Source organism: Bombina bombina, chromosome 2 (genome assembly GCF_027579735.1).
Source record: "Bombina bombina isolate aBomBom1 chromosome 2, aBomBom1.pri, whole genome shotgun sequence".
In the NCBI taxonomy this organism is placed as follows: Eukaryota; Metazoa; Chordata; class Amphibia; order Anura; family Bombinatoridae; genus Bombina; species Bombina bombina.
In genome coordinates, this window is record NC_069500.1 from 357718468 (window position 1) to 357745903 (window position 27436).

Below are 27436 nucleotides of genomic sequence, written 5' to 3' on the forward strand. Positions count from 1 at the left end.
TATTATATTCGACTCTGTATTGTTCTGTATGTTAAATATGAGATTTTTTTTTTAATGTTCTAATAAAGTTTAGACTCTTCTGATATGTTACTCTATTAGAAAACTGCAGAATTAAAAAATAAACTAAATTTCAAGGTATTTACTGTCCCTTTCAATTTAAACAAATGAGTATGAAGTACCTAGAACTCAATGAACCTTAGTAGGAATTGCACATCAAACAGTGAGCATTAACAGGAAGTAGCTGCCAGCCAATTAGCATACGTAGGTAGTCGGTGAGTATTAACAGGACGTAGCTACTAGCCAATGAGCATACATAGGTAGTCAGCATTAACAGGAAGTAGCTACCAGCCAATGAGCATAAGTAGGTCATCAGTGAGCATTAAAAGTAAGTAGCTACCAGCCAATGAGCATAAGTAGGTAATCAGTGACCATTAACAGGAATTAGCTACCAGCCAATGAGCATACGTAGGTAGTCAGTGACCATTAACAGGAATTAGCTACCAGCCAATGAGCATACGTAGGTAGTCGGTGAGCATTAACAGGAAGTAGCTACCTGCCAATGAGCATAAGTAGGTAGTCTGTAAGCATTAACAGGAAGTAACTACCAAAGAGGATTAGTATGAAGTATGACTGAAACAGTTATTACTTTTGTTACTGTTTTATTACTCGTGATATTAAAATTAATATTTTTAACCTAAAAATGTAAACCTGTTTAGATGCTGCACTTTTACATGAATCACACACTTCTTGAGTACAGAATCCCTTTAAATATAATAAGCAAATGCCCTTGGTAAATGCCCCAGACTACTAAGAAGTTGCTCTGGACAAGTAAGGGAGGGAATAGGCTTTTCCCCCTATATTATATATTGAGTGGACTGTATTTAACTCCATGTAAAACAAAAACAAAAAACATACATACATTTTTTACAATAAACAATAGGTTTTCTTTCCATAAGGCAGGGAGAGTCCAATACTTCATTCCTTACTGTTGGGAAATACAACACCTGGCCACCAGGAGGAGGCAAAAACACCCCAGCCAAAGGCTTAAATATCCCTCCCACTTCCCCTACTCCCCCCCCCCCCGTCATTCTTTGCATTTCGTCACTAGAGGAGGATGGCAGAGAAGTGTCAGAAGATTCAGATAGTCCTTAAATGGGTATGTTCCCTTCAAGAAAGGACTGAAGTTTTAAGTAATCATATAAAACTCTGTGAGAGTATTGATTAAAGTTAGTCTGGAGATGCAGGGAAAGTTTTGGCGAAGCCATCCAGGCTGTCTGTCTAACAACTCCTGAGCAATCAGTGTTAACAAGTTACACTGCTTGCTTTTCCACACTCAGGTCCCTGTCAGAGCATCACTACAAGGCTGTCACACTTGAGAGACTGTATCTGTTCCACAGCACAGATCCTGGAGGGTAAATCTGTTACTTTCATATAGCATGGACGCCTTATATAGGGTCACAGTGTGACTCCTTTATACCTCAGTAAGATCGAGAGCCAATATCTCCTTAGTGGGAGTTTATTGGGAACAGTTTGGGGAGTTTATATACTGCTTTAACATTTGTGAAAAACGTTTTTAGGGCTTATTTAGACTGTACTTTTGGCTGGAACAAGCAGGTTTCACTTTCACTTTTGTGGGTTGCACAGCTCCTAATAGCTTTGTGCACTTTTTTCATAGCAGGGGAGGTTCTGCCTTGCGCGCCATGTGACTGGGTGCGGCTTCATTCACTTCCTTACGATCCTGATATATGTCCTCATCTCCTCCATGAAAATTACCTTGTCTCAGGGACCTGCTGATACAGGGTCCTTTCCTTCATCAAAATCTAGATTCTCTGAGACTGACTGCGTGGAGATTGAACGCTTAGTGTTAGCCAGGAGAGATTTCTCTGAGTGTGTCATCGACACTTTGATTCAAGCTTGTAAGCCAGTTACTCTACGCATCTACCATAAGGATTTGGTGGACTTACCTGCACTGGTGTGAGGAGCGTAGTTTTTCCTGGCATAAGGTTAAAGTTGAAATAAAAAATAGAAAAGTCCAAATGTAGTGCTTTATGTATCTGCTACAAGATATTTATATCCAGACCAAATGCCACTTAAAATATTCCCATCAAATGTAAAGGACTCTCATTAAGCTCAACAGTTTATAATGCTGAATAGGTGAAATCACCTGATTGGATAAATACTTCCTTGTAATAAATGTATGGACCAATGTACCTTAATATCGTTTTTGGTTAATGTCAACAATCGGCTCATAAGCATGAGGGGCCAAGATAGTAATATGCTTTAACGTCCATAAATACGAACCAGTTCTTATACACTGTGTGCAGAATTATTAGGCAAATGAGTATTTTGACCACATCATCCTCTTTATGCATGTTGTCTTACTCCAAGCTGTATAGGCTCGAAAGCCTACTACCAATTAAGCATATTAGGTGATGTGCATCTCTGTAATGATAAGGGGTGTGGTCTAATGACATCAACACCCTATATCAGGTGTGCATAATTATTAGGCAACTTCCTTTCCTTTGGAAAAATGGGTCAAAAGAAGGACTTGACAGGCTCAGAAAAGTCAAAAATAGTGAGATATCTTGCAGAGGGATGCAGCACTCTTAAAATTGCAAAGCTTCTGAAGCGTGATCATCGAACAATAAAGCGTTTCATTCAAAATAGTTAACAGGGTCGCAAGAAGCGTGTGGAAAAACCAAGGCGCAAAATAACTGCCCATGAACTGAGAAAAGTCAAGCGTGCAGCTGCCAAGATGCCACTTGCCACCAGTTTGGCTATATTTCAGAGCTGCAACATCACTGGAGTGCCCAAAAGCACAAGGTGTGCAATACTCAGAGACATGGCCAAGGTAAGAAAGGCTGAAAGACGACCACCACTGAACAAGACGCACAAGCTGAAATGTCAAGACTGGGCCAAGAAATATCTCAAGACTGATTTTTCTAAGGTTTTATGGACTGATGAAATGAGAGTGAGTCTTGATGGGCCAGATGGATGGGCCCGTGGCTGGATTGGTAAAGGGCAGAGAGCTCCAGTCTGACTCCCGCCAGCAAGGTGGAGGTGGAGTACTGGTTTGGGCTGGTATCATCAAAGATGAGCTTGTGGGGCCTTTTCGGGTTGAGGATGGAGTCAAGCTCAACTCCCAGTCCTACTGCCAGTTTCTGGAAGACACCTTCTTCAAGCAGTGGTACAGGAAGAAGCCTGCATCCTTCAAGAAAAACATGATTTTCATGCAGGACAATGCTCCATCACACGCGTCCAAGTACTCCACAGCGTGGCTGGCAAGAAAGGGTATAAAAGAAGAAAATCTAATGACATGGCCTCCTTGTTCACCTGATCTGAACCCCATTGAGAACCTGTGGTCCATCATCAAATGTGAGATTTACAAGGAGGGAAAACAGTACACCTCTCTGAACAGTGTCTGGGAGGCTGTGGTTGCTGCTGCACGCAATGTTGATGGTGAACAGATCAAAACACTGACAGAATCCATGGATGGCAGGCTTTTGAGTGTCCTTGCAAAGAAAGGTGGCTATATTGGTCACTGATTTGTTTTTGTTTTGTTTTTGAATGTCAGAAATGTATATTTGTGAATGTTGAGATGTTATATTGGTTTCACTAGTAAAAATAAATAATTGAAATGGGTATATATTTGTTTTTTGTTAAGTTGCCTAATAATTATGCACAGTAATAGTCACCTGCACACACAGATATCCCCCTAAAATAGCTATAACTAAAAACAAACTAAAAAATACTTCCAAAACTATTCAGCTTTGATATTAATGAGTTTTTTGGGTTCATTGAGAACATGGTTGTTGTTCAATAATAAAATTAGTCCTCAAAAATACAACTTGCCTAATAATTCTGCACTCCCTGTACACAATTATATTTAAGCCTTTGGCTGGGGTGTCTTCCTCCTCCTAGTGGCCAGGTGTTGTATTTCCCAACAGTAAGGAATGAAGTTGTGGATTCTTCCTTCCAGGAAAGAAAGGAATTTATCTGGTAAGCATAAATTGTTGTTCAATGTCCATAAAAAAAAGAAAATCTTCTTTTTTGCCAATATTATATTGCATTCCTACTGTATTCAATTTGTCTGTGTTGAGGGAATTCAAGTCCAAAATGTTCATACCTTTTTAAATGCTTTGAACTTAAAGGAACATTAAACACATATTTTTTCCTTCATGATTCAGCTAAAGAATACAATTTTTAACAACAATCAAATTTACTTCTGTCCTTTTCTTCATTCTTTAGATGTCCTTTGTTGAAGAAATAGCAATGCACATGAGTGAGCCAATCACACTAGGCATCTATGTGCAGCCACCAATCAGCAGCTTCTGGGTCTATCTAGATATGCTTTTAAACAAAGGGTATCAAGAGAATGAAGCCAATTAGATTATTGAAGTAAATTAGAAAGTTGTTTAAAATTGCATACTCTTTCTATATCATGAAAGAAAAAATGTGGGTTTCATGTCCCTTTAAACTCTTACATCAATGTAAGTTGTTTTTTTTGTTTGTTTTTTATTGTAAAAAATTTGTGTGTGCTCTCAGGTAATATGAGTTCCATGTAGCAATGATAATTTTCTCCATATTATAATATTGCTGTGTACCAAATCTTATATCCAATATCCAATTCTCTATGGCTTGGTTACTTCAGCCAATAACAGAATGGAAAAAAAATCCACTTCAATATATCAAACAAGTTTGATCGATAATTGGTATGTGATTTATTAGCAATCAGGCAGAGCAGTCATAAATGTAAACATTTAACCAACTTTTATTCAAAGCTTTATTAAAACAGCATTTTGTAGCAAGGTTTAGCAACAACCCTCCAGCATCTCTGAATGACTTCCATGACACTATGTATAGTATGTATACATGCTATAGCTAACAGAACACTACTGCAGGTACTTCCTGTCTTGTTGCTTCCACCACAAAAGCACCTCCTAGACCATAAAATATATCTAAATGCCAAATGTATAAAGATTAGTACAGTAGTTTTTGGCTAATTGTTTGAAATGTTAGGACAAATTGAAAACTTTTTTTTTTTTTTAAACCAATATACCGTTGAAAGACAAATGACAAGCAAACTAAGCTCTAACCAAATGGGTTGCTGCAGAATGCTATGGAAGCCATGCTAGTTAAGTGTGCCTTCAGCAAAGTACCCACACACCATCATACCTCGTCCCCTAGGGGGCAGCTCATCCTGACATCAGCCTTTCACCTTTTCTGCATATCACAAAGATACAGTGGTTGGAAACAAAAACCTCAGGTTTGGACTCATTAGACCAAAGGACAGATTTAAACTGGTGGGTTCTGTGGCCCCAGCAAGTCGCTTCCTATTAGGTCACTTTCAGTAGTAGTATTAAGCAATTTATTCAGCTTGACTGGTGTCTGCAGTCTGATAGCAGTATAGAAGAGAAAGTGATAAATGATCACCCATATTTTTAAACAATACTGTTCAACATTTGTACTTTGAAATATGGGACTAACATTTTGCCCAACAGAAGGTCCTGATATGTTTTTATTCCAAATTCTTTTTTATTGAGAAATTGAGATCACAGTATTAGAAACAGATCGGCAGTAACATACGAGAAAAATAAACAAATAACTGTTCTCACATTTGAACTCAAGTGAGTATAATATTATGTATATACAATAATCTCAAACTAGTGTTCCAGTTATATATCGATTAGGCGTACATATAGTTGTTTTCTACAGCTACTGTGTTTTATTCCATTCTTGATTATCTTGTCACTCTACTGTCTAGAATGGGTGTCTGGGAGGTAATTGTCAACGGTTTTGTTTGAGCTTCAAGTATTGAGCCCATAAATCTTGTGCTATAATAAAAAGGTCTCTGGTATCCGTCCTATAATATCTATACTCCTCTAGTTCTATTAGGTCTGTGACTTTCTGCCTCCACATTGCCATGGTTGGGGGAGCATCAGATTTCAAGTTTTTGGCAATAAGAGACTTTGCGCTGTTAGTATTCTAAACAATATACTGTGAGCTTTGGATGGGCGTTTTAGGTGGTTGTTGAGTAGGAACATTAGGGGGTCTAGGGGCAGTAGTCTCTGGAAGATCTCATCTATTTCTCCCGCCAAAGCCCTCCAAAATTGGTTTATGCTATTACACCACCACATATGTCCCATTCCACTACCGACGTGGCCACATCACCAGCAGCGATTTCTTGTTGTAGGGTACAATTTGTGTAAGCGCCTTGGGATAAAATACCATTTATTAAGTATTTTATAATTAATTTCAACTATGACCGCTGAAGATGAAGACGACTTAGTGTTATTAAATATGGAGGATGCTGTCTGGGGAGGATAATAACCCCCAATTCCCTTTCCCAAGATTCTATGGAGCATGGTAAGTTGCCGGGGGGGGGCTGAGATAAGATATTATATATTTTGGATAGTGTGTGCTTTAGTGGGGTTTTAGAAGTGGGTCCTGATATGTTTTTATTAAATGTGGACATGATTTTATGGGTCATTGAAATTAAAAGCCTTTTTTAGCGATAAGACAGGAAAGACTCTACTAATATGTGGGGACTATGACATTTAGATCCAAATTAATGATATGCTAGATATTGCAGAATTTGGACTCCATAATAAGTCACTTTAGTCCTCCATGCAATAATCATGGTGAGGAAGCATATATTAAAGTGGTTGAACAGGTTAAAAAAACTTTGATAAGTGTTATAGCAGCAAATTTGTGCATAACTTATCTGCTTCTGAGAGAGAGGCTTTATATAAATTGCAGAATGATACATCTGTAACCATCAAATGTGCTAAGTGTGGGGCGGTAGTCATTATGAATTCTACTGATTACAAAGCTGAGGTGTTACGTTAGCTGCAAGATACAGATCTATATAAACAACTACATAGTGATCCCACTATTAAAATCCAGACACAATTAAAATTATTGTTTGATAATGCTGATCAGCACCATATTATTAGTAGAAAACTCTGGGCTTTTGTACCTAAAACATCTCATTATTCAAGCTTTTTATGTTATGCTTAAAATACACAAATACCCTGTTAAACCTCCTGGCCGGCCAAATTTCGGGATAAAGTACTTGCCCCATTAAGTAAAATTAGGTAAATCATATGTGGACACAAATGACTTTTTTAGATAAAATCAAGGATCTTGCAAAGTTGGGGAACAATATTGTGCTTTTCACATGCGATGTGTCCACCCTCTATATGGTTATTCCACATGAAGTGGGAATTAAATGTGTTTAAACAAATTGGAGGCATGTGGAAAATACAGTAGTTAACAAAGTAATTTTATGATTGAGGCTTTTACAGCTTATTTTGACACAAAATTATTTTGTATTTGATGGTACATTTTATTTACAAAAAAAACTTGGACGGCGATGGGGTCCAATGTAGCACCATCATATGCCTCTAGTGATGGACAGAATAGAAGTTAAAGTGATCACCCATATTTTAAACAATACTGTTAAACATGGTATCGCTATATAGATGACCTGTTCATAGTATGGACATGTCCTCTCCAGTTGTTAACATAATTCAAGTTGGAAATTGAAATGATGTCCCTTTTTTTTATAAAGCTTACATCTAGATATGATGAGTGTCAAATTGAGTTCCTTGATACATTAGTCTTCAAAGAAAGCGGAAGCCTTAAAACAGACTTATATACCAAAGCAACAGGAAGAAGGAACACACTTCTACATAGAAAAAGCTTTCCCCCAAATGTATTTAAATCCATACCAAAATCACAATTTCTGAGAGTAGACAGAATTGTGTCAGACCCTGCAAAAATAGATTAGATTAAATGAGATACAACAAAAATTTGAGAAATGTGGCTATGGTAAAACTGAATTGATAGATATTAGATCTAAAATGTATGATAGGACACAAAAAGCTAGAGACAAAAAAAAGTACCTTTTGTGAGGACATAAAATTTGTTGAGTAATAAAATATTTGAGATATTAAAACAAAATTGGTATATTTTGAGAGAATCCTGCTCAGAAATTCAAGAGTTTAAGCAGCTGCCGAAAGCAGCATACTGCAGGGTATATACATGTGGTAAGAGAATAGTTAAAGCCATGTTACCCTCACAGAAAAGAGATGCCATTTTTTGGGACACCCAAGGATGGTAAATATCCTTGCTTGGGATATGCCCATTGCCATAGTGTGATTAAGGGAGGTGAGATATCACATCCATACACAGGGTACAAATATAAAATCAGAGGTTTCTTTACTTGTAATTCGTCGTATGTGAGCTATGCCCATGTGGGCTATTATGTTGGCGAGACTACTCCAAAGGGTAAGGGACCGTATAGGACAACAAGTCTAATATAAGAAACCCTGACTTAAGTTATTTACCGGTACAAGCACATTTCCACCAGATGGGCCATCAAGTGAGTCAATTGAGTTTCATGGTTCTAGATCATGCTAAAAAGGGAACTAGAGGAATTTGGAAATTAGACACTATGCACCCAAAAGGCATGTATAGGGAATTTGATTTAAATCCCTTAATTTGAATATAGTTATGTAATATATCCCTCTGGTTTTCTGTTGCAATATATGTATCTCTTGTGTTCCTTATTTTTAGGTGTGTTTTAATGTTACCAATCCTAGCCATTGAAAAATAATGTTTTGGTTCTATATGGGTTAACAGTGATGTCAGGGCATTTTCACTATGATGCTTTGTAACCCCTCCTACTACTAGAGCTGTGATTGGTTATGTTTTAACTGATATGGATTTAAATGTTCACTTTGTACATTATGTGTTTAGCTTGACAAAGGGACAGGAGCCTTGAAACGTTTCTTGTCAATAAAGTTTTTCACTTCCTTGACTTGGAGAGTGCAGCTTTTACTTGGTTTGAATGTATTTGTACAACTGCTTATGCTTTTCTAATTGGTTTTGATTTTTCTTGTAGAATCAAAGACTGAAGCATATTTCAGCAGAACAGAAGCGGAGGTATAACATAAAGAGCGCATTCAGCACATTAAACAGTTTTGTGTCACCCAGTACCAAACCGGTAATTAACCTTTTTTCTGTCAGAGTTTTAGTCTTTGTTGTACATCCCAACAGATAACTGCAATTCTTGATTATACTAAACTATCTCACGTTAATATTTGTTGTACATAATATCCTATGATAATTAAAGGGAAAATGTACTTTCTAATTCCTCCCTTTATGATCTGGTCTAGTATATTTAGTGCTTTTTTACCCTCTGCATGTTGTATACTTTGCAATAGCATAGAAAGTGTCAGTTATTTTTATTGCTAATTGGTGACATATTCAAGAAAAGGCGATGAGACAGAAAAAATTATATATTTATTTATTTTTGTCATTACCTTGTATATGTAAAGTGAAAACCCAATTGCAAATCTAGTGTTTGAAGAAAAAAAATAGAAATTCCTAATTTAGTATCAGGAAAGGATTGTTGAATTGCTAGTCTTAGCAGAAGCAACTGTACACGGCAGTATATGAATATATATGAGAAGTAAACTAAAAATGCCAACAGCTAGTACCCAAGTGTTGGACACAGTCTGTATTTTTGGGTTGGAGTTATAAAAAGTGCCCTGGAAATCAGGTCTTGTGACAGGTTTTTTGATTAAGTTCTATTGCTAGTGGAGCATGTGTTTATATGCAGAGTAGCTCTCCTGCAGCCTCAGTTTCTATGCAAGTCTTCTAAACAAATGATCAATTCTTTCAGGGAAGAATTCAGTAATCAATGCTTTATTTAATGTTTCAGATCAGCCATGCAATAACTCTACAGAAGACTGTGGAATACATTGCCAAACTGCAGCAGGAGAGAGCCCATGTAGTGGAAGAAACCAGACGACTCAGGGAAGAGGTGGAGGAGCTCAATATTGCCATCAAGTGGGTGACTTCACTCTGTCAAGTTGTTAATAAAATATTTTTTTATTTTTTTAATAGTTTATGTGGCATATTAAATATTCTAGTTTTATTATGTCCTTTAAGGACTGGGATAGGTTTGATTTCAAAGACCGTTTTTCTTTAGCATTTCATGTACTGACATGGTTCAGGTTGTTGAGCGGGTGGGCATATGAGGCAGGGAGTCAATTAGCTCCCTGTACATGCGCCAACCCAGATTGCCTACAGATCAGCCCACAGAAAAGCAAGTCCTCACACAATCAAATCTTGCATTTGTATTTATATGGTCCCTAAAAGCCTAGAACTGTGTGATGTAGATATAAAGACATACAAATTGCCAATATTCAGTTAAATATATCATTTTCTTTCATAGAGCTGATCCACAATCCATTTATCCTGGGAATTACTCTTCCCTGTCACTAGGAGAAGGCAAAGATTCCAAAACCCCAAGAGCTCTATAAAACCCCTCCCACCTCACTTGCAACTCAGTCTTGTCTTTGTCTCTGCTGGAGGAGGTTGAAGAATGAAGATGTGCATTTGATTCTTCAGTGAGAGGGGTTTTCAAACTGAGTTGAGGCCCATTTCCCCCTCAGAGTACAGTGATTGTTGTAGGGATGTATTTAGAGTATAGCTATTGGGATTTAGTCATAGGGACTTGTCCTTTGCCACCTCCTGTTGATTCGTTTATATACTCCTATTCTAGATCCTCTGTTTCAGCAGTTTTTTTTTTTAAAGGTTTCTTAAACAGACAGTCTAGTCAAAATTAAACTTTTCATGATTCAGATAGGGAATGCATTTAAAACTACTTTCTTTTACAAAGATATGACGAGTCCACGGATTTCATCCTTACTTGTGGGATATTAACCTCCTGCTAACAGGAAGTGGCAAAGAGCACCACAGCAGAGCTGTATATATATAGCCCCTCCCCCTCCACCCTCAGTCATTCTCTTTGCCTGTGTTATACTAGGAAGACATGGTAAAATGAGGTGTTAGTTTTAGTTTCTTCAATCAAGGAGTTTTTTATTTTAAATGGTACCGGTGAGTACTATTTTCCTCAGGGGGATATGGAAGAAGATTTCTGCCCTGAGGTTTGATGACCTTAGCATTTGTAACTAAGATCCACGCTGGTTCCCACAAAGACTTCTGAAGGCAACCATGAGACATCTTCAGTGTGGAGACCGGTTTCATGCTACAAGCAGCATTAAGGTATGTGCAGACTTTTTTTCTGAGGAGACTTGGTGTATCAGAACTGGCTGGCATTATTTCCCTCTATGGGAATGGGGTAAGCAGTAAAACCTTTTTTAATAAGAGGGGTGTTACTGGAGTCCCTATATTATATTTATCATTAGTTGATATTTGGGCATTATGTGACATGGGAGACCATATAAAAAACGATGTTTTATGTTTTTTGTTTTTGGCATTTAAAACTTAAGTGTTTTTATGCTTGAGGGTTGTATTGTGTGTGTATTTTTACTTTAGTGCAAAACCGCATTCCCATGCTGTGTTGTTTGGGCCTACTCCAACTTTTGACCTTAAGGGGCGGAGCCTATTTTGGCGCATTTCCTTCAGACTTAGCAGCAGCAAACAGTAACTCGGTGGCTCCTGGACTGTGTAGCTGGTCTGAAGGGTTGGAAACTTGATTTGAAGTACCCTGGGGGCAGGTAGGCACCACTGCAGAGCTGTGGAGAGGTGCAGAGTATATTTGTATCTATCTTTTGACTAGATGTTGATATAAGTACTTCTAAAGCCTTATTTCTGCCCTTGCTTCTGGGTGCAGTAATTTTTGGATTAACCAATGATATTAAGTTAAATTTGGGAATAATTTAACGTTTTTTGTGCATTTTTGAAAAATTGTTCACTTATTCTTTTCTTAAAGGCACAGTACACGTTTTTTCTAATGTTTATTTTATGCTATAAATAAGTGTTTAAACGACTTTTGTGGTACTACTAGTCTGTTCAACATGTCTGACATTGAGGTTTCTCATTGTTCTATGTGTTTAGAAGCTATTGTGCAACCCCCTCTAACATTGTAAAGCCCTTTCAGTACAAAAGTTAAACAATGTAAAAAGCATATTTTAAATAAAGTAAGTGTGCCTAAGGATGATTCTCAGTCTGAAGAGAATCAGGATATACCATCCCATTCTCCCCAAGTGTCACAACCTTTAACGCCCACACAAGCGACGCCTAGTACTTCTAGTGCATCTAATTCCTTTACTCTGCAGGAGATGGCTGCAGTTATGTCAACTACCCTTACAGAGGTATTATCTAAATTACCAGTGTTGCGGGTAAACGCAGTAGAGCAAGTATTAATGTAAATACTGAATCCTCTAATGCTTTATTAGCTATTTCCGATGTTCCCTCACAGTGCTCTGAGTTGGGGATCAGGGAATTACTGTCTGAGGGTGAAATTTCTGATTCAGGGAATGTTTTGCCTCAGATTCGGATGCTATGTCATTTAAATTTAAGCTTGAACACCTCCGCCTGTTGCTTAGGGACGTTTTAGCGACTCTGGATTATTGTGATCCTATTGTGATTCCTCCAGAGAAATTGTGTAAAATGGATAAATATTTGGAAGTTCCTACTTAAACTGATGTTTCTCTTGTTAAGTGTATCCAGTCCACGGATCATCCATTACTTGTGGGATATTCTCCTTCCCAACAGGAAGTTGCAAGAGGATCACCCACAGCAGAGCTGCTATATAGCTCCTCCCCTCACTGCCATACCCAGTCATTCTCTTGCAACTCTCAACAAAGATGGACGTAGTAAGAGGAGAGTGGTGTATTATAGTTTTTTTTTAACTTCAATCAAAAGTTTGTTATTTTTAAATGGTACCTGAGTGTACTGTTTCATCTCAGGCAGCATTAGAAGAAGAATCTGCCTGTGATTTCTATGATCTTAGCAGAAGTAACTAAGATCCATTGCTGTTCTCACATATTCTGAGGAGTGAGGTAACTTCAGAGAGGGAATGGCGTGCAGGTTTTCCTGCAATAAGGTATGTGCAGTTAATATTTTTCTAGGGATGGAATTTGCTAGAAAATGCTGCTGATGCCAGATTAATGTAAGTAAAGCCTTAAATGCAGTGATAGCGACTGGTATCAGGCTTATTAATAGAGATACATACTCTTATAAAAGTGTAATATAAAACGTTTGCTGGCATGTTTAATCGTTTTTATATATGTTTGGTGACAAAACTTATTGGGGCCTAGTTTTTTTCCCACATGGCTGGTTTGATTTTTGCCTAGAAACAGTTCCTGAGGGTTTCCACTGTTGCAATATGAGTGGGAAGGGCCTATTTTAGTGCTTTTCTGTGCAGCTAAAAATACTGACAGAGACATTCAGCTTCCCTCTGCATGATCCAGGACATCTCTGAAGGGCTCAAAAGACTTCAAAGTCGTGTTTGAGGAGGGTAACAATCACAGTAGACTGTGGCAGTTGTTGTGACTGTGTTTAAAAAACGTTTTTGTCATTTATTATTCTGTTTTTGTTATTAAGGGGTTAATCATCCATTTGCAAGTGGGTGCAATGCTCTGCTGACTTGTTACATACACTGTAAAAAATTTGTTAGTGTAACTGCCTTTTTTCACTGTTATTTCAAATTTTGTCAAAATTTGTTTCTCTTAAAGGCACAGTAACGTTTTTTATATTGCTTGTTAACTTGCTTTAAAGTGTTTTCCAAGCTTGCTAGTCTGTACAAACATGTCTGAAACAGAGGATACTTGTTCATTATGTTTAAAAGCCATGGTGGAGCCCCATAGGAGAATGTGTACTAAATGTATTGATTTCACCTTAAACAGTAAAGATCAGTCTTTATCTATAAAAGAATTGTCACCAGAGGGGTCTGTCGAGGGGGAAGTTATGCCGACTAACTCTCCCCACGTGTCGGACCCTTCGCCTCCCGCTCAAGGGACGCACGCTAATATGGCGCCAAGTACATCAGGGACGCCCATAGCGATTACTTTGCAGGACATGGCTGCAATCATGAATAATACCCTGTCAGAGGTATTATCCAGATTGCCTGAATTGAGAGGCAAGCGCGATAGCTCTGGGGTTAGACGAGATACAGAGCGCGTAGATGCTGTAAGAGCCATGTCTGATACTGCGTCACAATATGCAGAACCTGAGGACGGAGAGCTTCAGTCTGTGGGTGACGTCTCTGAATCGGGGAGACCTGATTCAGAGATTTCTAATTTTAAATTTAAGCTTGAGAACCTCCGTGTATTGCTTGGGGAGGTATTAGCTGCTCTGAATGACTGTGACACAATTGCAGTGCCAGAGAAATTGTGTAGGCTGGATAAATACTATGCAGTGCCGGTGAGTACTGATGTTTTTCCAATACCTAAAAGGCTTACAGTAATTATTAGTAAGGAGTGGGATAGGCCCGGTGTGCCCTTTTCCCCACCTCCTATATTTAGAAAAATGTTTCCAATAGATGCCACTACACGGACTTATGGCAGACTGTCCCTAAGGTGGAGGGAGCAGTTTCTACTTTAGCAAAGCGTACCACTATCCCGGTTGAGGACAGTTGTGCTTTTTCAGATCCAATGGATAAAAAAATTAGAGGGTTAACTTAAGAAAATGTTTATTCAACAAGGTTTTATTTTACAGCCCCTTGCATGCATTGCGCCTGTCACTGCTGCGGCGGCATTCTGGTTTGAGGCCCTGGAAGAGGCCATCCATACAGCTCCATTGACTGAAATTGTTGACAAGCTTAGAACTCTTAAGCTAGCTAACTCTTTTGTTTCTGATGCCATTGTTCATTTGACTAAACTAACGGCTAAGAATTCCGGATTCGCCATCCAGGCGCGTAGGGCGCTATGGCTCAAATCCTGGTCAGCTGATGTGACTTCAAAGTCTAAATTACTCAACATTCCTTTCAAGGGGCAGACCTTATTCGGGCCTGGTTTGAAAGAAATTATTGCTGACATTACTGGAGGTAAGGGTCATACCCTTCCTCAGGACAGGGCCAAATCAAAGGCCAAACAGTCTAATTTTCGTGCCTTTCGAAATTTCAAGGCAGGTGCAGCATCAACTTCCTCTGCTTCAAAACAAGAGGGAACTTTTGCTCAATCCAAGCAGGCCTGGAAACCTAACCAGTCCTGGAACAAGGGCAAGCAGGCCAGAAAGCCTGCTGCTGCCTCTAAGACAGCATGAAGGAGCGGCCCCCTATCTGACAACAGATCTAGTAGGGGGCAGACTCTCTCTCTTCGCCCAGGCGTGGGCAAGAGATGTTCAGGATCCCTGGGCGTTGGAGATCATATCTCACGGATATCTTCTGGACTTCAAAGCTTCTCCACAAGGGAGATTTCACCTTTCAAGATTATCTGCAAACCAGATAAAGAAAGAGGCATTCCTAAGCTGCGTACAAGATCTCCTTGTAATGGGAGTGATCCATCCAGTTCCGCGGACGGAACAAGGACAGGGGTTTTATTCAAATCTGTTTGTGGTTCCCAAAAAAGAGGGAACCTTCATACCAATTTTGGATTTAAAGATCCTAAACAAATTCCTCAGTTCCGTCATTCAAGATGGAAACTATTCGAACCATTTTACCCATGATCCAAGAGGGTCAGTACATGACCACAGTGGACTTAAAGGATGCCTACCTTCACATTCCGATTCACAAGAATCATCATCAGTTCCTGAGGTTTGCCATTCTAGACAGGCATTACCAATTTGTAGCTCTTCCATTCGGGTTGGCTACAGCCCCAAGAATTTTTACAAAGGTTCTGGGCTCACTTCTGGCGGTCCTAAGACCGCGAGGCATAGCGGTGGCTCCTTACCTGGACGATATCCTGATACAGGCGTCAAGCTTTCAAATTGCCAAATCTCATACAGAGATAGTTCTGGCATTCCTGAGGTCGCATGGGTGGAAAGTGAACGAAGAAAAGAGTTCTCTATCTCCTCTCACGAGGGTTTCCTTCCTAGGGACTCTAATAGATTCTGTAGAAATGAAAATTTACCTGACGGAGTCCAGGTTATCAAAACTTCTAAATGCTTGCCGTGTTCTTCACTCCATTCCGCGCCCCACGTGGCTCAGTGCATGGAAGTAATCGGCTTAATGGTAGCGGCGATGGACATAGTGCCATTCGCGCGCCTGCATCTCAGACCGCTGCAATTATGCATGCTCAGTCAGTGGAATGGGGATTACACAGATTTGTCCCCTCTACTAAATCTGGATCAGGAAACCAGAGATTCTCTTCTCTGGTGGTTATCTCGGGCCCATCTGTCCAAGGGTATGACCTTTCGCAGACCAGATTGGACAATTGTAACAACAGATGCTAGCCTTCTAGGTTGGAGTGCAGTCTGGAACTCCCTGAAGGCTCAGGGTTCATGGACTCAGGAGGAGAAACTCCTCGGCTCGAAGAGTCTCTGAGTTATCTGCCTTACATTGTGATTCTCCTTATCTGATCTTTCATTCAGATAAAGTTGTTCTGCGTACAAAACCTGGGTTTTTACCCAAGGTGGTTTCTAACAAGAATATCAATCAAGAGATTGTTGTTCCATCATTATGTCCTAATCCTTCTTCAAAGAAGGAACGTCTTTTGCATAATCTAGATGTAGTCCGTGCCTTGAAGTTTTACTTACAGGCTACTAAAGATTTTCGCCAAACATCTAACCTGTTTGTTGTTTACTCTGGACAGAGGAGAGGTCAGAAGGCCTCGGCAACCTCTCTTTCTTTTTGGCTTCGGAGTATAATCCGTTTAGCCTATGAGACTGCTGGACAGCAGCCTCCTGAAAGGATTACAGCTCATTCAACTAGAGCTGTGGCTTCCACCTGGGCCTTTAAAAATGAGGCCTCTGTTGAATAGATTTGCAAGGCTGCAACTTGGTCTTCCCTTCATACTTTTTCCAAATTTTCAAATTTGATACTTTTGCTTCTTTGGAGGCTGTTTTTGGGAGAAAGGTTCTACAGGCAGTGGTTCCTTCCGTTTAAGTTCCTGCCTTGTCCCTCCCATCATCCGTGTACTTTAGCTTTGGTATTGGTATCCCACAAGTAATGGATGATCCGTGGACTGGATACACTTAACAAGAGAAAACATAATTTATGCTTACCTGATAAATTTATTTCTCTTGTAGTGTATCCAGTCCACGGCCCGCCCTGTCCTTTTCAGGCAGGTCTAAATTTTAATTAAACTACAGTCACCACTGCACCCTATAGTTTCTCCTTTCTCGGCTTGTTTCGGTCGAATGACTGGATATGGCAGTGAGGGGAGGAGCTATATAGCAGCTCTGCTGTGGGTGATCCTCTTGCAACTTCCTGTTGGGAAGGAGAATATCCCACAAGTAATGGATGATCCGTGGACTGGATACACTACAAGAGAAATAAATTTATCAGGTAAGCATAAATTATGTTTTTTCCGGTTCCTAAGAGAATTTCGGAAATTATCAGTAAGGAATGGGATGGGACCAGGTATACCGATTTCTCCATCTCCTAATTTTAAGAAAATGTTTCCTATATCAGTTACCATTCGGGGGACTCATGGCAAACGGTCCCTAGGGTAGAGGGAGCTATTTCTTCCCTAGCTAAGCGTACTACTATACCCATTGAGGATAGTTGTGCTTTCAAGGACCCTATGGATAAGAAATTAGAGAGTCTACTTAAGAAATTATTTGTTAAATCAGGGATTTCTTTTACAACCTACAGCTTGCATTGTTCCAGTAACTACTGCAGCAGCTTTTTGGTTTGAGGCTATAGAAGAGTCTCTTAAGGTTGAGACTCCATTAGATGACATTCTAGATAGAATTAAGGCTCTTAAGTTAGCTAATTCTTTTATTACTGATGCTGCTTTTCAAATTGCTAAATTAGCAGCAAAAAATGCAGGATTTGCTATTTTAGCACGTAGAGCATTGTGGCTCAAATCTTGGTCTGCTGATGTGTCATCAAAACATAAGCTTTTAGCTATTCCCTTTAAAGGTAAGACCCTTTTTGGGCCAGAATTGAAGGAGATCATTTCTGATATTACAGGAGGTAAGGGCCATGCCCTACCTCAGGATAGGTCGGTTAAAATGAGGGGTAAACAGAATAATTTTTGTTCCTTTCGGAACTTTAAAGGAGGACCCCCCGCTGCTTCTTCTTCCACAAAGCAGGAAGGGAATTTTTCCCAATTTAAGTCAGTCTGGAGACCCAATCGGAACTTGAATAAGGGTAAACAATCCAAAAAACCCACTGCCGGTCCTAAGACAGCATGAAGGGGTGGCCCCCGATCCGGGACCGGATCTAGTAGGGGGCAGACTTTCTTTCTTTCTTTGCTCAGGCTTGGGCAATAGATGTTCAGGATTCCTGGGCACTAGAAATAGTGACCCACGGTTATCAGTTGGAATTCAAGGATTTTCTCCCAAGAGGGAGATTTCATCTTTCAAAATTATCTGCAAACCAGATAAAGAGAGAGGCGTTCTTACGCTGTGTAAAAGACCTTTTTACTATGGGAGTAATCTGTCCTGTTCCAAAATTGGAACAGGGACAGGGGTTTTACTCAAACCTATTTGTGGTCCCCCAGAAAAGAGGGAACGTTCAGACCCATTTTGGACCTCAAGTGTCTAAACAAATTTCTCAGAGTTCCATCATTCAAGATGGAGACAATTCGAACAATTTTGCCAATGATCCAGGAGGGTTAATATATGACTACCGTGGAATTGAAGGATGCTTACCTTCATATTCCAATCCACAAAGATCATCATCGGTTTCGAAGGTTTGCCTTCTTGGACAAACATTATCAGTTTGTGGCTCTTCCTTTCGGGTTGGCCACAGCACCCAGAATCTTCACAAAGGTTCTAGGGTCTCTTTTGGCGGTTCTCAGACCGCAAGGGATAGCGGTGGCGCCTTATCTGGACGATATTCTGATCAGGCGTCAACATATCATCTGACAAAATCTCACATGGACACAGTGTTGTCTTTTCTGAGAACTCACGGCTGGAAGGTGAACATAGAGAAGAGTTCACTTGTTCCACAGACAAGGGTTCCTTTCTTGGGAACTCTGAGACTCGGTAGCCATGAAAGTATTTCTGACGGAGGTCAGAAAATCAAAGATTTTGAATACTTGCCGAGCACTCCATCAGTGGCTCAGTGTATGGAGGTAATCGGATTAATGGTAGCAGCAATGGACATCGTTCCGTTTGCTCGCTTTCATCTCGGACCACTGCACTGTGCATGCTCGGTCAGTGGAATGGGGATTATGCGGATTTATCTCCAAAGATAATTCTGGATAAAGAGACCAGAAACTCTCTTCTTTGGTGGTTGTCGCCGGATCATCTGTCCCAGGGGATTTGTTTCCGCAGACCCTCGTGGGTGATAGTGACAACAGATGCCAGCCTTCTGGGCTGGGGTGCAGTTTGGAATTCCCTGAAGGCTCAGGGTGTTTGGGCTCAAGTGGAGTCTCTACTTCCAATCAATATTTTGGAACTGAGGGCAATATTCAATACGCTTCAGACGTGGCCTCAGTTGGCTTCGGCCAAATTCATCAGATTCCAGTCGGACAACATAACTACTGTGGCATATGTCAATCAGGGGGGAACAAGGAGTTCCTTAGCGATGATAGAAGTATCCAAGATAATCATTTGGGCAGAGGCCCACTCTTGACGTCTGTCAGCGATCTACATCCCAGGGGTAGAGAACTGGGAAGCAGATTTTCTAAGTCGACAGACTTTTCATCCGGGGGAGTGGGAACTTCACCCGGAGGTATTTGCCTCATTGATTCTCAGATTGGATTTGATGGCATCTCATCAGAATGCCAAGCTTCCAAGATACAGATCCCGGTCAAGAAATCCTCAGGCCGAACTGATAGATGCCTTGGCAGTACCTTGCTTATGTGTTTCCGCCGTTTCCTCTCCTCCGTGATTGCTCGAATCAAACAGGAGAGAGCTTCAGTGATCCTGATAGCGCCTGCGTGGCCACGCAGGACTTGGTATGCAGATCTAGTGTACATATCCTCTCTGCCACCGCAGAAGCTTCCGTTGAGACAGGACCTTCTCATTCAAGGTCCTTTCCAACATCCAAATCTAATTTCTCTGCAACTGACTGCGTGGAGATTGAACACTTGATTTTATCGAAGCGAGGATTCTCTGATTCAGTTATCAATACTTTGATACAGGCTAGAAAGCCTGTCACTAGAAAAATCTATCATAAGATATGGCATAAATATCTTTATTGGTGTGAATCCAAGGGTTACTCATGGAGTAAAGTTAGGATTCCTAGGATTTTGTCTTTTCTCCAAGAAGGATTGGAGAAAGGGTTATCAGCAAGTTCCTTAAAGGGACAAATTTCAGCTTTGTCAATTCGGTTTCACAAACGTTTGGCAAATGTATCAGATGTTCAGTCTTTTTGTCAGGCTCTATCTAGAATTAAGCCTGTATTTAGACCTATTGCTTCTCCCTGGAGTTTGAATTTAGTTCTTCGAGTTCTGCAAGGGGTTCCGTTTGAACGTATGCATTCCATAGATATTAAACTATTATCTTGGAAAGTTCTGTTTTTGGTTGCTATTTCTGCTGCTCGAAGAGTTTCTGAGCTTTCAGCATTACAGTGTGATTCGCCTTATCTCATATTTCATTCTGATAAGGTGGTTTTACGTACCAAACCTGGGTTCCTTCCTAAGGTTGTTTCGAATAAGAATATTAATCAGGAAATTGTTGTTCCTTCCTTGTGTCCTAATCCTTCTTCTAAGAAGGAGCGCATGTTACATAACTTGGACGTGGTCCGTGCCTTAAAGTTTTACTTACAGGCAACTAAGGATTTCCGTCAATCATCTTCATTATTCATTGTTTATTCTGGAAAGCGTAGGGGTCAGAAAGCTACGGCTACCTCTCTTTCTTTTTGGCTGAGAAGTATCATCCGCCTGGCATATGAGACTGCTGGACAGCAGCCTCCTCAAAGAATTATGGCTCATTCTACTAGGGCTGTGGCTTCCACATGGGCCTTTAAAAACTATGCAACAGATTTGTAAGGCTGCGACTTGGTCGTCCCTTCATACTTTTTCCAAATTTTACAAATTTGATACTTTTGCTTCTTCTGAGGCTATCTTTGGGAGAAAGGTTATTCAAGCAGTGGTGCCTTCCGTTTAGGTTTCTGTCTTGTCCCTCCCTTTTCATCCGTGTCCTATTGCTTTGGTATTGGTTTCCCACAAGTAAGGATGAAATCCGTGGACTCGTCATATTTTTGTAAAAGAAAACTAAATTTATGCTTACCTGATAAATTACTTTCTTTTACGATATGACGAGTCCACGGCCCACCCTGTTTTTTTTAAGACCGTTTTTTCTTTATAGTTTTTTCTAAACTTCAGTCACCTCTGCACCTTTTAGCCTTTCCTTTTTCTCTTCCTATACCTTCGGCCGAATGACTGAGGGTGGAGGGGGAGGGGCTATATATACAGCTCTGCTGTGGTGCTCTTTGCCACTTCCTGTTAGCAGGAGGTTAATATCACACAAGTAAGGATGAAATCCGTGGACTCGTCATATCGTATGCTGATTTCTAAGCTCTTGAAGGCTGCCTCTTATCTCATTGCATTTTGACAGTTTATCGCAGCTAGACAGCATTAGTTCATGTTTGCGATATAGATAACATTGTGCTCCATCCCGTGGTTATTTATGAGTCAGCATTGATTAGCTAAGATTAAAGTCTGTCAAAAGAACTCAAATAAGGGGGCAGTCTGTAGAAGCTTAGATACAAGGTAATCGCAGAGGTAAAAAATATATTAATATAACTCTGTTGGTTATGCAAAACTGGGGAATGGGTAATAAAGGGATTATCTATCTTTTTTTTATACCATAAAAATTCTGTAGTAGACTGTCCCTTTTACATTTTTCAGAAGCTAAGATAAAATCTCTTAAGGTCAAAACATTTTTCTTTGTTTTCCAGGTCATGTCAGCAGCAGCTCCCAGCCACTGGGGTCCCTATAACGCCTCAGAGGTTTGATCATATGAGGGATCTATTTGATAAATATGTGAAAAGCAGGACCCTTCAGAATTGGAAGTTCTGGATTGTATCCTTTCAGTATGTTTTCCCTTAGTGATGCAGTTTTTCTCAATTCCAGTCCTCAATAAAACCTAACAGCCAGTTTTTGATATTTTTCCTTCATGAGCTAATCAGTAGCACATTTATTGTAATAATCACAACTGCGCTCAAGTAGTCTGTTATAGTTTCTAAAACAGAAAAATATAAAATATTTCTCTTGTAAGGTGTATCCAGTCCACGGATTCATCCATTACTTGTGGGATATTCTCCTTCCCAACAGGAAGCTGCAAGAGGATCACCCACAGCAGAGATGTCTATATAGCTCCTCCCCTAACTGCCACCCCCAGTCATTCTCTTGCAGCTCTCGACAAGAAAGGAAGTATCAAGAGAGATGTGGTGAATTAGTGTAGTTTATCTTCAATCAAAAGTTTATTTTTAAACGGTACCGGCGTTGTACTGTTTTTACCTCAGGCAGAAATTAGAAGAAGAGTTTTGCCTGAGGTTTTTGATGATCTTAGCAGGTTGTAACTAAGGTCCACTGTTGTTCTCACAAATAACTGAAGAGTATGGGAAAACTTCAGCTGGGGGAGCGGCCTGCAGAATTAACTGCGCTGAGGTATGTTCAGTATATATTTTTCTAGAGAGATGATAAGGTCTAGAAAATGCTGACAGTGCCTGATATATTTAAGGTAAGCCTGATTGCAGTGAGTTAACAAACAACTGGCATCATGCTTGCAGTAAAGGGTAATATTCATGTTACTTGCTCTTATGGCTTAGTATGTTAAACGTTTGCATGATTTATAAAGAACGTTTTTTACTAAGGGTGATAAATCTTTATTTGGGGCCTAGTTTTCCACATGGCTGACTAGATTTCTCATAGGAGTAGTTATTTATGGCCCTTTCACTTTGAGTGCATGGTGGGAGGGGCCTATTTTTGCACTCTAATTGTGCAGTAGTTTTTACATTCTGAGACATCCAGCTTCCCTGAAGGAGTCCCCTGACATATTGGACCTCTGTAAAGGGTTTTTGTGCCTACAAAAGTCGTTTTATGGGAAGGTAGGAGCCACAGTAGAGCTGTGGCAGTTTGCTTGTGACTGTTATAACGGCTTTACTGTTTTTTTTGCTTAGTTTTTGAGCCTGAGGGGTTAATCATCCATTTGCAAGTGGGTGCAATGCTATTTTAGTCTATTATACACACTGTAAAAATTTCGTAGAGCTAACTGCTTTTTTTCACTGTTTTGCAGTTTTTATGATTGTTTTTTTCCCTTAAAGGCACAGTACCATTTTTTTATATTCTGCTTTTTTACATTAATTAAAGTGTTTTCCAAGCTTGCTGGTCTCATTACTAGTCTGTGAAACATGTCTGACATAGAGGAAACTCCTTGTTCATTATGTTTAGAAGCCATTGTGGAACCCCAGTGTACCAAATGCACTGATCTTACTATAAGTTATAAAGACCATATTCTGGCTTTAAAAGATTTATCACCAGAGGAAATTGACAAGGGGGAAGTTATGCCGACTATTCCTCCCCACGTGTCAGAGCCTATAAATCCCGCTCAAGGGACGCCAAGTACATCTAGCGCGCCCATTGCGTATACTTTACAATACATGGCGGCAGTTATGAATCATACCCTTACAGAGGTATTGTCCAAACTGCCAGGGTTACAAGGAAAGTGAGACAGCTCTGGGGCTAGAACAAATACAGAGCTCTCTGACGCTTTAGTAGCTATGTCTGATATACCCTCACAGTGTGAAGAAGCCGAGGCAGGAGAGCTTCTATCTGTGGGTGATTTTTCTGACTCAGGGAAGACACTTCAACCTGATTCTGATATGTCTACATTTAAATTTAAGCTTGAACACCTCCGCATGTTGCTCAGGGAGGTTTTAGCAACTCTGGATGACTATGACGCCATTGTAGTCCCAGAGAAATTGTGTAAATTGGATAAATACTATGCAGTGCCTGTTTACACTGATGTTTTTCCAATACCTAATAGGTTTTCAGAAATTATTACTAAGGAATGGTATAGACCAGGTGTACCGTTCTCTCCCCCTCCTGTTTTTAAAAAGATGTTTCCCATAGATGCCGCTACACGGGACTTGTGGCAAACGGTCCCTAAGGTGGAGGGAGCAGTCTCTACACTAGCGAAGCGTACAACTATCCCTGTCGTGGACAGTTGTGCTTTTCTGGATCCAATGGACAAAAAATTAGAGGGTTACCTTTAAGAAAATTTTTATTCAACAAGGTTTTATTCTCCAGCCCCTTGCATGCATTGCCCCTGTCACTGCTGCTGCGGCCTTCTGGTTTGAGTCTCTAGAAGAGGCTCTACAGGTAGAAACCCCATTGGATGATATCCTTGACAAGCTTAAAGCTCTTAAGCTAGCCAATTCATTTATTTCTGACGCCGTTGTTCATTTAACCAAGTTAACGGCTAAGAACTCAGGTTTTGCTATTCAGGCGCTATGGCTTAAATCCTGGTCAGCTGACGTTACTTCAAAGTCTAAGCTTCTCAACATTCCCTTCAAGGGGCAGACCCTATTCGGGCCTGGACTGAAGGAGATCCTTTCTGATATTACTGGAGGAAAAGGCGCAGCTTCAACTTCCTCTAATACAAAACTAGAGGGAAATTTTGGCCAGTCCAAGCCGGTCTGGAGACCTAACCAGGCTTGGAACAAAGGAAAGCAGGCCAAAAAACCTGCTGCTGCCTCTAAGACAGCATGAAAGATCAGCCCCCGATCCAGAAACAGATCTAGAAGGGGGCAGACTTTCTCTCTTCGCCCAGGCTTGTGCAAGAGATGTCCAGGATCCCTGGGCATTGGAAATTGTGTCCCAGGGATATCTTCTGGACTTCAAAGCTTCTTCCCCAAAAGGGAGATTTCATCTCTCACAATTATCTGCAAACCAGATAAAGAGAGAGGCATTCTTACATTGTGTTCAAGACCTCCTAGTTATGGGAGTGATCCACCCAGTTCCAAAGGAGGAACAGGTGCAAGGCTTCTATTCAAATCTGTTTGTAGTTCCCAAGAAAGAGGGAACCTTCAGACCAATCTTAGATCTCAAGATCCTAAACAAATTTCTCAGGGTCCCATCCTTCAAGATGGAGACTATTCAAACCATCCTACCTATGATCCAGGAGGGTCAATATATGACTACCGTGGACTTAAAGGATGCTTATCTTCACATTCCGATACACAGAGATCATCATCGGTTTCTCAGGTTCGCCTTCCTAGACAGGCATTACCAGTTTGTGGCTCTTTCCTTTGGGTTAGCTACGGCACCAAGAATCTTTACGAAGGTTCTAGGGTCACTCCTAGCTGTCCTAAGGCCGCGGGGTATAGCAGTAGCCCCTTACCTAGACGACGTTCTGATACAGGGGTCGAATTTTCAAATCGCCAGGTCCAATACGGACATTGTTCTGGCATTCCTGAGGTCTCATGGGTGGAAAGTGAACGAAGAAAAGAGTTCTCTATCCCCTCTCACAAGAGTTTTCTTCCTCGGAACTCTGATAGATTCTGTAGAAATGAAGATTTACCTGACAGAGGCCAGGTTGTGAAAACTTCTAAATTCCTGCCGTGTTCTTTATTCTACTTCTCACCCTTCAGTGGCTCAGTGTATGGAAGTAATCGGCTTAATGGTATCGGCAATGGACATAGTGCAGTTTGCCCGCATACATCTCAGACCGCTGCAACTCTGCATGCTCAGTCAGTGGAATGGGGGTTACACAGATTTGTCCCCTCTACTAAATCTGGATCAAGAGACCAGGGATTCTCTTCTCTGGTGGCTATCTCGGGTCCATCTGTCCAAGGGTATGACCTTCTGCAGGCCAGATTGGACAATAGTAATGACAGATGCCAGCCTTTTGGGCTGGGGTGAAGTCTGGAACTCCCTGAAGGCTCAGGGCTCGTGGACTCAGGAGGAGGCACTCCTTCCAATAAACATTCTGGAACTAAGAGAGATATTCAATGCTCTTCAGGCTTGGCCTCAGCTTGCTGCGGTCAGGTTCATCAGATTTCAGTCGGACAATATCACGACTGTAGCCTACATCAACCATCAAGGGGGAACAAGGAGTTCCCTAGCAATGTTGGAGGTTTCAAAAATAATTCTATTGGCAGAGTTTCACTCTTGCCATCTATCAGCTATCCATATCCCAGGAGTAGAGAACTTGGAGGCGGAATTTCTAAGTCGGCAGACTTTTCATCCGGGGGAGTGGGAGCTCCATCCGGAGGTGTTTGCACAGTTGATTCAACTTTGGGGCAAACCAGAACTGGATCTCATGGTGTCTCGTCAGAACGCCAAGCTTCCTTGTTACGGTTCCAGGTCCAGGGATCCCAAGGCAGCGCTGATAGATGCTCTAGCAGCGCCTTGGTCCTTCAACCTGGCTTATGTGTTTTCCGTTTCCTCTGCTCCCTCGTCTGATTGCCAAGATCAAGCAGGAGAGAGCTTTGGTGATTTTGATAGCACCTGTGTGGCCACGCAGGACTTGGTATGCAGATCTCGTGGACATGTCATCCCTTCCACCATGGACTCTGCCGCTGAGGCAGGACCTTCTACTTCAGTGTCCTTTCAACCATCAAAATCTAATTTCTCTGCGTCTGACTGCTTGGAGATTGAACGCTTGATTTTATCAAAACGTGGTTTCTCCGAGTCGGTCATTGATACCTTAATTCAGGCTCGAAAGCCTGTCACCAGGAAAATCTATCATAAGATATGGTGTGAATCCAAGGGTTACTCATGGAGTAAAGTCAGGATTCCTAGGATATTATCTTTTCTCCAAGAAGGATTGGAGAAGGGATTGTCAGCTAGTTCCTTAAAGGGACAGATTTCTGCTCTGTCTATTCTTTTGCACAAGCGTCTGGCGGATGTTCCAGACGTTCAGGCGTTTTGTCAGGCTTTAGTTAGAATCAAGCCTGTGTTTAAACCTGTTGCTCCGCCATGGAGTTTAAATTTAGTGCTTAAAGTTCTTCAAGGGGTTCCGTTTGAACCTCTGCATTCCATAGATATCAAGCTTTTATCTTGGAAAGTTCTGTTTTTGGTAGCTATCTCTTCGGCTCGAAGAGTTTCAGAGTTATCTGCCTTACAGTGTGATTCCCCTTATCTGATCTTACATGCAGATAAGGTAGTTTTGCGTACCGAACCTGGGTTTCTTCCTAAGGTGGTATCTAATAAGAATATCAATCAGGAGATTGTTGTTCCATCACTGTGTCCTAATCCTTCTTCAAAGAAAGAACGTCTATTACACAATATCGACGTGGTTTTTGCCTTAAAGTTTTATTTACAAGCTACTAAGGATTTTCGTCAAACATCTGCATTGTTTGTTGTCTTCTCTAGACAGAGGAGAGGCCAAAAGGCTTCAGCAACTTCTCTTTCTTTTTGGTTAAGAAGTATAATCCGCTAAGCTTATGAGACTGCTGGCCAGCAGCCTCCTGAAAGAATTACAGCTCATTCCACTAGAGCGGTGGCTTCCACATGGGCTTTTAAAAATGAGGCTTTGTTGAACAGATTTGTAAGGCGGCGACTTGGTCTTCGCTTCATACCTTTTCTAAATTCTACAAATTTGATACTTTTGCTTCTTCGGAGGCTATTTTTGGGAGAAAGGTCTTACAGGCAGTGGTGCCTTCTGTTTA

The 27436-nt window shown here is 40.7% G+C and overlaps 1 protein-coding gene across 1 annotated transcript in view; it reads left to right on the forward strand.

Annotated features, from left to right (window-relative positions):
• MLXIP (MLX interacting protein) overlaps positions 1 to 27436 on the forward strand; it is a 254388-nt gene that overhangs the window by 207796 nt on the left and 19156 nt on the right. The window contains exons 13-15 of the mRNA XM_053701754.1: positions 8909 to 9010; positions 9731 to 9858; positions 21719 to 21842. Coding sequence (XP_053557729.1) covers positions 8909 to 9010; positions 9731 to 9858; positions 21719 to 21842 — 354 coding nt within the window. The remainder of the gene's footprint in view (positions 1 to 8908; positions 9011 to 9730; positions 9859 to 21718; positions 21843 to 27436) is intronic.